General features: G+C 35.0%; 2 protein-coding genes across 4 annotated transcripts in view; both read left to right on the forward strand.

The window, feature by feature from the left end:
* Window positions 1-4038, forward strand: part of LOC137013098 (beta-1,3-galactosyl-O-glycosyl-glycoprotein beta-1,6-N-acetylglucosaminyltransferase 4-like) — a 5902-nt gene extending 1864 nt beyond the window's left edge. For both annotated transcript variants that reach the window (XM_067376706.1, XM_067376707.1), the window contains one exon: window positions 2313-4038. In XM_067376706.1, the coding sequence (XP_067232807.1) occupies window positions 2314-3576 (1263 nt within the window). In that variant the 5' untranslated portion in view covers window position 2313 and the 3' untranslated portion in view covers window positions 3577-4038. The remainder of the gene's footprint in view (window positions 1-2312) is intronic.
* Window positions 4039-4241: 203 nt separating this feature from the next.
* On the forward strand, window positions 4242-15308 carry LOC137013096 (uncharacterized). 2 transcript variants are annotated; one of them, XM_067376704.1, is made up of 14 exons: window positions 4242-6231; window positions 6688-6742; window positions 6867-6950; window positions 7051-7086; window positions 8607-8704; window positions 11044-11347; window positions 11443-11478; window positions 11615-11646; window positions 11755-11869; window positions 12807-12950; window positions 13119-13311; window positions 13516-13648; window positions 14255-14362; window positions 14509-15308. In XM_067376704.1, exons 1-14 carry the CDS (start codon window positions 6178-6180, stop codon window positions 14950-14952), a joined length of 1836 nt encoding a protein of 611 aa, XP_067232805.1. In that variant the 5' UTR covers window positions 4242-6177; the 3' UTR covers window positions 14953-15308. The 2 variants fall into 2 exon arrangements, with proteins under 2 accessions (XP_067232805.1, XP_067232806.1); XM_067376705.1 differs by lacking the exons at window positions 4242-6231; window positions 6688-6742; window positions 6867-6950; window positions 7051-7086 and adding an exon at window positions 10756-10819 and having other exon boundaries at window positions 8620-8704.
* Window positions 15309-15326: the final 18 nt, after the last annotated feature.

Raw genomic sequence — 15326 nt, forward strand, 5'->3', positions numbered from 1 at the left:
ATAGGGAGCAATGTCACTTCCTCTGTCAAGATCCATAAAGGTAACGTACTAACAACATATTTAAATCAGTTCATGTGAGTACAGTGGATCTATATTAATATTATAAAGCGACGAGACTTTTGGTGCGGCAAAAAAAATTAATAACGACTTATTTAGTGATGGCCGATTTCAAAACACTGCTTCATGAAGCATCAGAGCACAGTGAATCTGTGTATCGAATCTGCAGTTCGGAGCGCCAAAGTCACGTGATTTCAGCCGTTGACAGTTTGACCCGCGATCCGATTCATGATTCGATACACTGATTCATTTATGCTCCGATGCTTTCTGAAGCAGTGATTTGAAATCGGTCATCGCTAAATAAGTTATTTTGTTTTTTGCCGCACCAAAAATATTCTCGTCGCTTTATAGGCTAATATTAATATTGAACCACTGTACTCACATGAACTGATTTAAATATGTTGTTAGTACTTTTATGGATCTTGACAGAGGAAGTGACATTGCTCCCTATGGAGGCCTCACAGAGTCATCGGATTTCAACTAAAATATTTTAATTTGTGTTCCAAAGATTAACGAAGGTCTTACGGGTGTGAAACGACATGAGGGTAAGTAATAAATGACAGAATTTTCATTTTTGGGTGAACTAACCCTTTAATTTAATTTCATATGTTGTTATTGATTTAGTGTTTATAAGGCTTTTATAAGAATTTTAACCCAAACTGACTGGGTTTCTAGAGAGCAAAGGTTTTGTGAAAAAAGTGGAAGACTTAAACAGAAAGTCTGTAAAATAAACTGTAAAAAGGATTTGATCACTGATAGTATTTTATTCTGTGTTGTCATCATTCAGGTTGGATTTCAGCTTTAATGTACGTTTTTTTTTTTTTAATCAAAGCAGCTGATATTGCCATAGAAACTAGTGGACTGCGACTCGTTTTCACCCCAAAATGACGGAAACGCAGGGCCGCTTCTGGGTGCCGGTGTTTCAATGGAACTTTCTATTGAGTGTTGCTTCTTGTTACTGTATATTCTTTGACCAAAGGCAGAATTTTAGGGACTTGACAGTCAGCATCTTATTTTACATACTAAACGTCCAACACGATCTCACGGCAATTCGTACGTATTTTACAAATTCGTAGGCTATGAATTCATACGCCCCAAACCCCGCCCCTAAACCGTCACTGGGGTTTAGAAAATCGTACGAATTCGTACAAGTGAGGTCGCTCATATCGCTCAACACTAATGTAGCCTACCTGTTAGTGTTTGCTGATAGTAACACCGAATAAAACAAAATCACATCTTAGGATATTAAAACATATTTACTTAAAATTAAGTACATTTTAAAACAGCAACAATACAAAAACAAATATTGAAAAACATGATATTCACAGCAATATCACTGCTACATCAAATATTTCATCTAAAAACACTAGAAGTGCATATGACAGTATCAATGAAAAACATCAAACAATCAACATTGCAAACATAATTTTGAAAAAGATTCAATTCACAGCAACACAGCAAATATTCTTCTCAAAACGTTTTAAGTGCATAGTAACAATGAAGAAAAATCAAATAATGGCAACATTACAAAAAAAAAAAAAAGTATAATAAAGAAGGTGAAATTCACAGCAATAATTTATTACGAAAAAATATAAACATTAAAAAAATGAAAAATTATGAGAATCAATGAATTGTAAGCAAATTACTGCCATTGTGTCCAAATTATGTAATTTCAGAAATGTACACATCACACAGTTAGCTAACAATGATTAATTTAAGCAATGTATTAATTTTACGGTAGAAACAATGATCTCATGGAAGTAATGAATTGCTATGTTAATGATTAGGATATATAGAAAAATTGGAACGGTGCATGTTGATCCAGGGTTTGCATCATCTGAAAGTCCTTGCGGGGGTTTGGGTCGTCTCTTCACAAGTGTTAAGGCATCTGAAGTCTTCATAAGAGGCTGGATCCAAACTGGAGTTGATTTATTCTCTAGTCAGGATGGGCATCTGAGATAAACAGAAAATCAAATGGAGAACAATTAGTGTAGCTGCTGTTCATAACATTAAGCAAAGATAGTCATGTGCAATTGATCTGATATAACTGGAGTACAATGCATTATGTAAATGCTTGGCTTGAATCTGTCAGGAATCTTATCAGGAAGGCTATTCCAGAGTATAGGAGCCAGATGTGGACTTTAGATATCCAAATGTGTGGCAGCACTTCCTATTTGGCATACGCAACCTCAAATTCATTGTTGCATTACGGTTGCATGAATTTTACTAACATGAGCTTTCATTTTTCCCTACAGAATGAGAAGATTTTGGCTTCACTGCAAACTGAGAAATGTTATATTTGTCTTTTTAACAATGGGACTTATATGTTGTTTTATGATCATAATTTTAAAACTAAATGAAGGAGGAGGACAGGAAGCAGGATTGTCTGAAAGGCTGCGGCTGACAGTAAAATATGGCATTAACTGCACAGCAATATATGAAATGGAACCTGGGGAAGTGAGCAAAACTTTAGCCATCCGCAAGCAAAAAACCTATGTAGGGGCAACTGACCAGACTATCGTGAATGCCACCTCTGATTGTGATTGGTTTGTTGTGACACAGGGCTATGATGGGATTCAAGGCACTGAATTTGAGCGTGAATTTCCTCTTGCTTACTCTTTGGTTGTTCACCAGGATGCGGCTCTTGTGGAGAGGTTGCTCAGGGCCATTTATATGCCGCATAACATATATTGCATACATTATGATCTGAAGTCTTCAGCTGACTTTATTTCAGCAATTAAAGGTTTGGCCCGCTGCATTCCCAACGTCTTCATTGCCTCAAAACTGGAGAGGGTTCAATATGCAGGTATCTCACGACTCAGAGCGGATCTCAATTGCCTGTCTGACCTCCTAGATTCTGAGGTTAAGTGGAAGTATGTCATCAACCTGTGTGGTCAGGACTTTCCACTGCGGACAAACGCCGAGCTGGTGTCGGATCTAAAGGAGCTGAAAGGCAGGAACATGGTGGAGAGCAAGTGGCCTGGAGGAAAGAAACAGCGCTGGAGTGTTCATCATATCCTGAAAAATAACAACTCTGAGTACTACGACACACCTGTCAGCACTTCTGAGGAGAAATCTCCACCTCCTCACAACATTGAAATGTTTGTGGGCAGTGCATACTTTACTCTCTCAAGGGAATTTGTGGTTTTTGTTCACTGGAGTTTCCTAGCCAGAGATTTCTTGGCTTGGTCTGAAGATACATACTCACCTGATGAACATTTCTGGGCGACTCTGGTTCGTGTGCCTGGAGTACCAGGTGAGGTGCCGAGATCTGATCCTGAGATCTCAGAACTGATCAGTAAAACTCGCCTGGTGAAGTGGTCATATTTAGAAGAGGATCTATACCCACCGTGCACAGGAGTCCATGTACGAGCTGTGTGTATTTATGGTGCTGCTGAGCTCAGATGGCTCTTAAACTACGGCCACTGGTTTGCTAATAAAGTAGATCCAAAAGTGGATCCTGTTCTTATAGAATGTTTAGAGGAGATACTTTTAGAAAAGCGACCAAAACTGCCATAAAATTATCTTATTTTTATACATGGTGAGACTTTTGGATTGGTGAAAAATGGAGGTATTGTATTTTTTGGGAAATCAAAATGAAGTTACTTTTGAGTATGAAGTACTTTGAAAATGCACTTTTTCTTTTGTTGTAAATTTCTGTATAATTATTAGCCAGCATGAAGTGCGATTCATTGCCAGCAATAGTTTTTTGGGTTTGATGTGCCAGTCCTCAAAATCTTTTAGGTTTATGAGACATGTCAGTAACATAACAAGACAAAATGTGAATTTTATTAGACCAAAGTGAAAGAGCACAAATACATTTACCTATTTCATAAAAACTGTATTAAAAGTTAAAGCAAAACATACTTGAAAAAAAACAAGCTTTTACAATCAAACTCACTGGATCGTCTGTGTCCTTAGATCAAGTTTGAGATGACAGACTTTATGTTGACTCAGAGCATCGACTCAGAGCTACGCAATAATCACTGGAAATTAATTTGCATGTTCTGTAGGTTGCTTTTGCATTAGATTCACAGAAGGAGTCATGTGTATTCAAAAAATGTGTATTCACAAGAGATGCACCACTTCTGCATGTTGAAATACCAAATGCAGAAGTGGTGCATCTCTTGTGAATACACATTTTTTTGCTGATTTTAGCATAAAGTAAATAATGAAGAATTTCCTTTTAGTAAAATAAAAAAGAATGCTCTTTATTTTTGCTTTTTTTCCAGATTAATATTTTTGTACACATTTTTTTTTGCACAGTGCACAAAGAAATAAACCAGAAATGACCTTATATGAGCCACAAAATCTGTGTAGTATAGAGTCATCTGAGCCTTTATACGCCTGTTTAAAAGCAGAATGACTGAAGGAAAAAAGAGAACAGAAAAAGAGATGAGCAGAAACTCAAGAACTACAACTGACTTCAGCCACAGCCTTAGATGAAATCAGCTGAAGATGAAAGACATTAAATCTCTCAAGATCTCAACAGAGGAGGATTAAACAACTCCACAAACAGCATTACCAGCTTCACTTATTACTAACCAGACTGACTTTATTCATTTTAGCCATCTACAAAAGTTGTTATTGAGAATTAACAGGGGTTTAACTCTAATGTGCTTCATTTGAAGTCACCATAATGGTGAATGGTTCCATTAGTTGGGCTCTTAACTCTTACATTTGTCTTTTCTGGCTGATGTGATAGTGTGTTTGTTAAACACATGTGCGGTAGCAAAGGAAGCTAAAGCAAAGTGACATCAGATGGTGATGGTTATCTGTTGCTTGTTTTGTAGTCATCATAGAATGGTCTAATGTCATTTGAATCTAATCTGTTGCTGTTAATACATTTACATTATAAACCCTGCGTTACTACAGCATGGAATCCTGCAGCAATCAGACAGCCGATTTTAATATGAGCACTAAAATTAATCTATCATGGCAAACACAGACATCAAGAATCAGCAAATATCATCAAGGATATTTTAATCCAAAAATCCTACACATTTTGCCTTTAACTGGTTGTATATGTCAGATTTATTGCATGACTCATGCAGAGAAAAACTGTTGCTATCAAACATTTTTTACTTAATCAGCTGAGTCAGTGTAATGGTGAAGGGATAGATCAAATGGGCCAATTGATGGAAGGTTTACGAAGACTTGTAAAAGACTTGACTTGTTCTCCCTTGTAAAGTATTTTTTAGTATTTTTAAAATACAAAAATACAGTAGTTTTTTTGATACATGGTGTGACTGCTGTATTTTGTAGTTTATTTAGATACACTTAAAATGAAGGTATTTGGTATTTTATTTTAAAATACATTTCGATGTATTTTTGCCCAGTCCTGCTCGTCACTTTATAATATTAAAATTGAACCACTGTTTTAAAAATGTTTTTAGTAGCTTTCTGGGCACTGAAAAAGGGAGTGTTATTGCTGTCAATGCAGGGCTCACTGAGCCATCGGATTTGATCAAAAATATCTTAATTTGTGTTCCGAAGGTGAACGAAGGTCTTACAGGTGTAGAACGACATGAGGATGAGTAATTAATGACAGAATTTTCATTTTTAGTTGAACTTACCCAAGTATTCTTCTGAGTATATGGAGCACTCATTGCTTACTGAAACAAAAAGATGTTTTTGCTTGTGCGCCAGATTTAAATGTACAGATCGCTAGATTTTTTTGATAGAATTTTTTTTCCCCTCAAACATTTGAATGGCTTCATTCAAATCTACCTGGAAAAACGTACAAGGATAATACGGACTACATTTGATACAATGTATTTCATAGTTACTATAAAAACCTCTATTACGGTGTTCATATTAGGACATTCTTAGACCTCAGTCGTACAACGAAAACGTTTCAGCCATTGGATGAAACGGCATCGCGCCTCAGACTGAACGGCTTCAGGTCTCAGGGAAAACAACGTCAGCTGTGAGGTCTTCTACTATTAGGCATTGGACGAAAAGGCATCGGGCGAAACGGACTCAGAATAAAAGGCATCAGGCGAAACGGACTCAGAATAAAAGGCATCAGGCGAAACGGACTCAGAATAAAAGGCATCAGGTGAAACGGACTCAGGTGGAGTGTGGGGCTTCGCATTGCCCCGCCCCATTTGACGTCACATGCACGCGGTTCAGATCAGAACAGAAGAACAAGGACAGATGGATGCAGAGGAGGTAAGCCCACATGATATATTTTATTTGTTTTAATTAAATGCTACACTAATTACGTTTTATACAGAACAGAACATACATTTCGTGAATTTTATTTGCACTTTTAAAAAGTTAGTTAGCTAGCTTTAGCTTGCACTCGGCAGACTATTGTGATGTTAAAGCGTGTTCGCGCTATTGGATTGCTTGATTAAAATGTGAAACAAAAAAAACAAACAGATAATAAGCTAACATTACACTAATCAAAAGCAAATAATAAGGCTGGAAATGATGGGGACGGACGGAAATAAGTTAATTGTTTTATATATTCTATATTATAGATAATGTAAGTTTTTATATTTAAATACATCTGAAATATAATTGAGAGTACCACTTCCCCTCCCCCCAAACTTCAGTCCACTCAGTTAATGCCATTTCCATCAGTAGTAATATGCTAACGTGATATTGTATAACTTTTTTAAGAATAGAAATATGAAGTTCAAGGCGTATGACAGGCTGAGGCAACAGCTGGATAATGGTATGTAATGGGCTTTTTATTGTATAATTGAATAATGTTGTAGTTATATATTACATAGAGTATCACTGCACGTGCATGGAAACTTACGCAAGTTATATTCACTTGTACTTTGCCTTATTTGTAGATGAGCTTACTCAAAAAGGCTTTGATGCCAGAGTGAAGCATTTATTAAGTGGAGATGAGCATACTGCGGAGGAAGGAACATCAGGTATACTGTTTTTATCTTTACATATAGGAAAACTTATATTTATTTAATTACTTTTCTTCTATCTAGCCTACATACTTTGCTTTTCTCTTTAACATTCTAGAAACAAAAGAAGTCAAAAATCAGAAGGCGTTTATGGGTAAGAAGACGAAAAATGTATAGCGTCTTACAGAAATATTGTCACCCTTGGTATATATGAGCAAATTGGTTTGTCTTTTCATTATTCTGATCTAAACTTAACAAAGAGAGTCCAATGGCATAGACCTCTGAATCTGAACAATGGAGTAATAGTCGCAGATATATTGTCATGCATTCTTCAGAAAATTCAGAGCTGTTATTTTGTCAAAAGGGGATTGCACAAAGTTTTAAAGGAAGGGTCACATATATTTGAGTAACAAATAAATAAAAATACACACATAAATAATTGTGTGTGTATATAAATATATATATACAGTACAGCTCAAAAGTTTGGAACCACTAAGATGTTTAATGTTTTTAAAAGAAGTTTCGTCTGCTCACCAAGGCTACATTTATTTAATTAAAAATACAGTAAAAACAGTAATATTGTGAAATATTATTACAATTTAAAATAACTGTTTTCTATTTGAATATATTTCACAAAGTAATTTATTCCTGTGATCAAAGCTGAATTTTCAGCATCATTACTCCAGTCTTCAGTGTCACATGATCCTTCAGAAATCATTCTAATATGCTGATCTGCTGCTCAAGAAACATTTAATGTGTACAATTGTACAAAATATTTGTGCACAATATTTTTTTTCAGGATTATTTGATGAATAGAAAGTTCAAAAGAACAGTGTTTATCTGAAATCTAATCTTTTGTAACATTATAAATGTCTTTACTGCCACTTTTGATTGATTTAATGCATCCTTGCTGAATAAAAGTATTAATTTCTTTAATTTCTTTTCAAAAAAATAAAAATAAAAATTCTTACTGACCCCAAACTTTTGAACGGTAGTGTATAATGCTACAGAAGCTTTGTATTTCAGATAAATGCTGTTCTTTTGAACTTTCTATTCATCAAGGAATCCTGAAAAAAAAAAAAGTACACAACTGTTTTCAACATTGAAAATAATCATAAATGTTTATTGAGCAGCAAATCAGCATATTAGAATGATTTCTGAAGGATCATGTGACACTGAAGACTGGAGTAATGATGCTGAAAATTCAGCTTTGCATCACAGGAATAAATTACTTTGTCAAATATATTTAAATAGTTCACAGTTATTTTAAATTGTAATAATATTTCACAATATTACTGTTTTTCACTGTATTTTTAATTAAATAAATGTAGCCTTGGTGAGCAGACGAAACTTCTTTTAAAAACATTAAAAATCTTAGTGGTTCCAAACTTTTGGACTGTACTGTATATATATATATATATATCAGTACAGTCCAATATATACAATTATTTGTATTTTACATGTATATATAATTAAGAGTAATGGTTACATATTTTGTGAAAATTTTGATTTAAAGACCAAGAGGATAAACAAATTTTTCCATACCCTAGTTTGCTAATATTTACCAAGGAAAGTAAATTCAACTGTCATTATAACAAGTTGTTTGTTTGCTTGGTTGTCAATTCTTTCATTTCAAAATGATAGTTTAATAGAAATCTTATGTATGTATTACAGATGCAGCACATATTTTTACCAAAGCAAAACAGTTAATGAAACCACAGGTGAAGAAATGCCAGTTTCCCCTTCGTCAAAAAGGAAAACCCCTTTTAAAGGTTAGTAGCTGCAATTATTAAAGGTGGGGTAAGCCATATTTCAAAAACACTGTTTGGAAGTTAGTCGAGCCAGCACCAACAACAAATGGTAACCAATCAGCATTGGGGCGTATGATGCCAGACCTGCCAACATGTACGCATTTTGTATAGCGGGTACGCATTTTGACCTCAAAGTACGCTGGTACGATTTGTCACTCTATATTACGCAAAAACCCAGTGACTCCTCTGTGCACGCGTAGTACTCAAATCCCGCAAAAGAGTTCGACCAATCATAGCGCTGGGTTCATTTCCCCAAATAGCAAGCGGGGATGATTGACAAATGCGTATGGCCTATCAATAAAAAGACACTAATTATTATTATCAATAAAGTACCTAATTATGTTACATAGCCTAATTATTTTGTATGAAAACTAGCACATTAGTTACTTATGCATTTAAAAGTACCGTCTCAGTGCTGCACGAGCTCTCTTTCATAAACAAACGCGCGCGCACACAGAGAGGGAAGATCAATGTAAAATGAAAATTGGTTTAAAATTTGTTCTTGCTTGTTTTGTTTTTTTTTTGTCAGAAAACTTTTTTAATTTATACATCCATTTTTTTTTTTAAGATTCGGTAATGTTTAACACAACCCCGCCCTCGTTATATGACTAACTTGTTGATAGCCTATTCTTGAATACTGGATGCGTTTTGCTCTTATTGGTCCTTTCTATTAATTGTCAATTGTTTTCTATAAATATGTTTGTATTGGCAAACCTTTATTCAGTGAATGTTTGTCTTGTTTATAATTCAAAGACAGCACGTTACAAATAGAACGCCTTTTTTTCTTTGTGATTTAGTATCAAATTTGGATATTGTAATAATAAATTAAGTATTTGAAATGAATCACATGTAAACTCAATGTTTACTGTTTTCTAAGGGTTTCTTAATTTTAGACTAGTTTTCATTACAAAACCTGTATAAAAGACTCAACTGTCAGGTTAGTTGTATGTAAATACAGCCTACTTGAAATTGCAAACAAAATGTTTAGTCCATATTAAATATATGAATGCGATTCACTTGTGGTTGTCAGTTTGTATAAGCACATATTATGCAATGCAATATTAATCATGAATTTAAGAAATGCTTTTGAGCAGGTGGAGTGAAATTTAAAAAAAAAACCTTTAACAGTCAAAATTAGATTAACAAAGATGGGTGTGTGTGTGTGCTTTGTGTATTGTATTCTCAAAAATGTTAAAAAATACATGACCCCCCCCCCCCCCCCCCCCCAAAAAAAAAAAAAAAAAAAAAAACTTGTACTCGAAAACATTTTCCAAGGTTGGCAGGTCTGTGACGTTGAGGAGACAGAACGAGCAAGAGAGAGATTTAAAGAAAGACGGCAGAAACAGAGATGAGCCACAATACAAAAGAGCTCAAAAGAATATCATTGGAATGAAGGTTTCTGATGGGGCAAGCGCTTTAGGACCCACGTTAGTATTAGAAAAGCTTTCCAGCGCTGGAGAGAGCTAAGCGTGAAGGCCTGAGAACAGACACGGAAGCTGCTTTGATTTTGCTTCACACGTGCATCATTCATTTATCGTTATTCGTTTATTTTCCGTGAAGCATTATTTTTTTGCACATCAGCTGTGATGAACAGACATCCACTCTTGCATTGCATGTGAAACAGTGGCCAGCTAGTGATAGTTGTGAAGGTAAACCACTGCAAACTGACGACCACTAGAGAATGAGGTGTTTAGTGTCATTGTTAGTGCACTCAACCACATGCCAGCAGCGACTGAGGTCCAAGATCGACTTGGAGCAGGGTGGTTAGAATTGAAGGGTGAGATTTGGAGGCTGACCAATGAAGAGAGTGGTGGGTTTGGGTTGATTTCAAATATCCAACAGCGTTAATAAAATATGGCTTACCCCACTTTGAGTCAGCCTTAAAGAGCCAACTTACTGATCTACTACTTAAGTTTTTTATTATTATTAAATTGGCTTGAAAAATGCCAAATTACTGAAATGCTATTTAAACAACTTCTTCTGAGACCAAAATGTCTGACTACTTTCCCTAGGGCTTTCAAGCTAGAAGCACCAAATTCAGGTCTATCCATCCATCCAAAATTTTAGCTTTTTAATGTAAGAAACTTAAAACTATTTCATACCTAAAACTATTTCAAACTTAAAATCATCCAACTTAATGCTGTCAAAACTACTTTTAACTTTCTCAAGCCAACATCAAAGTTTGTCTTGTTACATTTTACTATCTAGTTAGCCATTATGATTTGTATATAAAATGTTTCTGGGAAAATTAAAGGAATGTCAACACTTAAACCAACCTATTATTTCTCTTGTGTTACAAGATAAAAATGACTCCCATGGAGTGGAAACCAAGAACTGCAAAAAAACCAGGCAGATATCAAAAAATAATCCTTGAAGAGGCACCACCACGGATGATTGTCACAGGCACTGAGGGGTATGATGAACTCCTAAAACTTGGCCAGGAGGCATTTTGGTCAGACAAAGAGAGAGAGGGGAGTGTGTTTACCCTCTGCCAGGCAGATGGGACAAGATGGACGAAGGAACAGTTCCACCAGGAATTTGGATCTGTGGCAGAGATCCCGACCCTCTGGAAGCGAACATTTTACATTGGACGTAGAGAAATGGGTATCACAATGTTGAAATTATATGTAAATTTGCTCTTGTCTTAATACAAGTACAAATTGTCTTAATACAGTACCAATTGCATGTTGTATCTACAGATGTCATTTGCATTGATGAAACCAGCTCAATATCAGGTATGTACTGTACCATAAGTTTTGATGACACATTTTAAATCCCATGTATGTTTTATAATTCATGATAGTTGTTCATTTAATTCTATTGTTTAGTATGCGTTTCATTTATTTGTGTATTGCTCCCTTCTTTTCCAAGGAATTGAAGAAAGTGAAGTGGACTCATCTTTGGTAACTTAAGTTTACTAATTTATATTTGTAAATAAAGTCTTACTGAAAAATTACTGTTCAATATTTGGATGTTTAGACAAGACTGATAATCTTGATGGTTGTTTGTAGGATTTCCAACCAAAGAGATCCAGATATTTAGGAAGACCTACAGACCAAAGTGTAGTGAGGAGCTTAGGTTCAGGTCAACGTGCTGGGATATCAGAAAGCGCTGATCCAGTTCCAGGTTCAGAAAGATAACATACATACATACTTAAATACATTCATACATTCATTCATGCATTCATTTAGAAGCAGAGAAACATCCTGAAGTCCTGATTCAAATTCAGAATTGGATACAGTGAGATTCATTAGCGCTGATATATTCTTAAAGGGGTAGTTCACCCCAAATTTAAATTTGATGTAAATTACAGCTTATGGTGACGATTACTGTCCAGCTCCAAAAAAAGACCACAAAAGTTTTCCATGTGTTGTGCACTAGATTTCAAGTCTTCCAAAGCCATGTGATAGTGTGGAATGGAATCTCAATCAATTGCTTTTTTGCATTTAGAATATTCAAACAGGTCCTTATTTGGATACAACACAAAATTAATCAACAATATCAATATGCCTTTTGAACAGAGCTCCCAAAAATGTCAAGATTATCAAGAACAAAGAAAATTGGTGTATTACTCATACAAAACTATAATATTACACTAAATGTCTTTCCTTAATGATGTATTTAATTTAGTTACACTTTGTTTTTAAGATTCAGAATGTTTTTAAATTTGTAAACAGTACAGTAATTTGGACACATCATGCATTTCTGTTATATGCATATATCATGCATTTCATTTGGTTAGTGTTGCCACTATCGAATATTTAGTAGTGCAAAGAACCTAATGCCTGTTTACACCACAAATAGTTTTAAATTTCACACAACTGGTGCAACTGTCCCCAAAATACTTTAAATATATTGCATAATTTTAAATGTATATTAAATGGCTAGTTTTTGTGGTTTCTGGAGCTTGACATCTGTGGTCAGAATGAACTGTCGTTGTGTAGAAAATTATATAAATATTGATACTTTTTTCTGTTTTGTGCATCAAGTGGAAATAAGAAAAGAGTAAATGAGTAAATCATGGCATGATGTTCATTTTAATGGGATTTGATTGATTTTTCAGAGCAAAATGCAAGTGGTTACACACCTCCAGAAATTCTTGCAGAGAATCCCATGAACGAAGGCATAGAATCTGTAGATGAAGTCGGTTGTCCCCAAAATCAAGTGTTTTATGTGTCATCCAATGTTGTCACCGTATTACCGTCACGTAAGTTATATTGCCAATCAAAACCTATAAGTTTGCAGTATTTTTTTTGTTTGTTTATTTTGTTTGTTTATAGTGGATAGATTATTTAATGTTAAATGCATAAAATTTTTATATATATATATATATATATATATATAATTTTTTTTTTTTTAAATCTTTATTACATAGTATATGTTCCGCGGCTGCCATATGTGGACGAGTCCCTAATCCATTACAATGAAGAGAGCCTGTTGGGGGAAGGTGCATTTGGTAAAGTATATAGAGGTTATTTTCAGGGCACCCCAGCTGCCATAAAAAAGATTCTGTATGGCACAGCAGGACTTCCAGACCAAGACATCCAGCATGAGATTCTTGTCTCACTGTAAGATTCTCATCATTAATTAAATATGAATTTTAATTTGAATCTTATATCAGTTTTAACAGTTGGGAAGAATGGAAAAGTTGGGAATACCAAATAATGCATTTTTACTGTGTTAGTTATATTGTTGTCATCTGTAACGGTTTGGCTGTGCATAGGATTTTAATAATTTACTAAATGCCTGATACACTTCATTGTGCTTAATAGGCGACTGAGCCATCCCAATATTGTCCGACTGATGGCTGCAGCCCGTACGGACAATGCGTTCCTCCTGGCAAATGAGTATATACATGGTGCAACCCTGGATGATGCACTACACAATGAACATTCTTGTGTTAAGGTAAAAAAAAATCACTTTCATGTAACATTTGTGAAAAATTGTTGGTTTCGCAGACCAGGCTTAAACTAGTCCTAGACTAAAATGCATGTTTGAGCTGTTTTAACTGAAAGCAACTTACACTGACATATCTTAGTATAATGTCAGTGCCATTGTTTTGTCTCAAGATGCACACCAGTAATGTTTTTTTTTTCTTAAAGCATGTTTAAAAAAGCTACTTAAATGTCCTTACTTAAATTTAGCCACAATTAGGCCTTAGTTCAATTAAGTTTAATCTAAGCCCTGTCTATTAAACCAGGCTGAAAAAGTTATCTTTGAAACCTTTTATAATGCACACATCAGTAATCCACTATTATTTCTAAATAACTTTGTTGGCTCTGATCAGGCAATGACAACCTTTTCTTAATTGAAAAACAATAACACATGTAAAGCAAATCAAAGGAGACAACATAACCTTAGCAAACTTGTCTCTTACTGTGTATGTGGTAGTTTGAATTTATGGTCAATTTTTGTGAAGGTTCTGCTGTTTTGTTTGTGTATCTCTCTTTGGTGAAATGTACAACCCTTTCATAAGTTTGTGATTCCAGTTTGTATTTTATTTTTTGTTAGTTTGAAGGAGATGACAATTATTTTGTTGCCCTGGACATCTCAATGGCCATTGAGTACATCCATTCAAAAAATGTAATCCATCAAGATTTAAAGCCAGCCAATGTTTTGGTAAGATATACATTTATATAATATTTTAGTTTTTCCTAATACTAACCAAAATTAATAGTAAGCTTAAAATGAGGATATTGGCTTTAAAAATATGAAGAAGCTATATAATTTTAATGTTTTAAAAACTATTTTGTTACTCTTAACAGATTGACCAGTTCTCCAAAAAGGCTGTACTCACAGACTGGGGGCTTGCCAACATTAGAGACACAGTTGTACTGCGACAAGGAAGCAGACTCACTGGAGGAAGAATAGGGCCAATGGGTGGGACCTTTCTGTATATGGCCCCAGAATGCCTTGTTGAGTTCGAACAGGCTTCTAGAAGCTCTGACATTTGGTCCTTAGGAGCAACTTACCTAGAGATTTTCACCAAAACAGCACCATGGACAGTCAAAAACCAAAGACAGCTGTGCGGTCTAATGGCCACAAAGGTGCCACCACATGCTTTGCAACACCTAAATGACAAGTACAGGTTTATTGATCAAATGTTGCTCTATGATGCAGCAGCCAGGCCTGAAGCTTCCTCGGTGGTGCTTTCCATTAAAACATTGGAGGGGCTAGATTTCAAGAGCCGTTACGGTTACGAATGGTAAATGTAAAATACAAAACCTGACATCGGTTGGACCTTTCCTCAGTTACATGGACAATGTAACATTTCTTTTTCAGTTTGTACTACAAATACTACTGTTGGTAAAATGTTAACATTTCTAGTCACAACCCTTCTTTCTTTAACACTGTTGTTTGTGGTTTGAACCGAACATACTAATAACATTGACATACTTTACTTATTTTAGGCAGTGAGTGCAGGATAATGTACAAAACTTAACACAAAATTCCATGTTATGTTCATGTCAGTTTAATGGATATTGTTCCAATGTGAAACACCAATATAAAACAAATGTACAACTGTTATGCAATTCCAAAAAAAAGGTCACTTGACTTGACTGTCAGATAAAAAAAAAAAAAA

Source organism: Chanodichthys erythropterus, chromosome 22 (assembly GCF_024489055.1).
Source record: "Chanodichthys erythropterus isolate Z2021 chromosome 22, ASM2448905v1, whole genome shotgun sequence".
Taxonomy (NCBI): Eukaryota; Metazoa; Chordata; class Actinopteri; order Cypriniformes; family Xenocyprididae; genus Chanodichthys; species Chanodichthys erythropterus.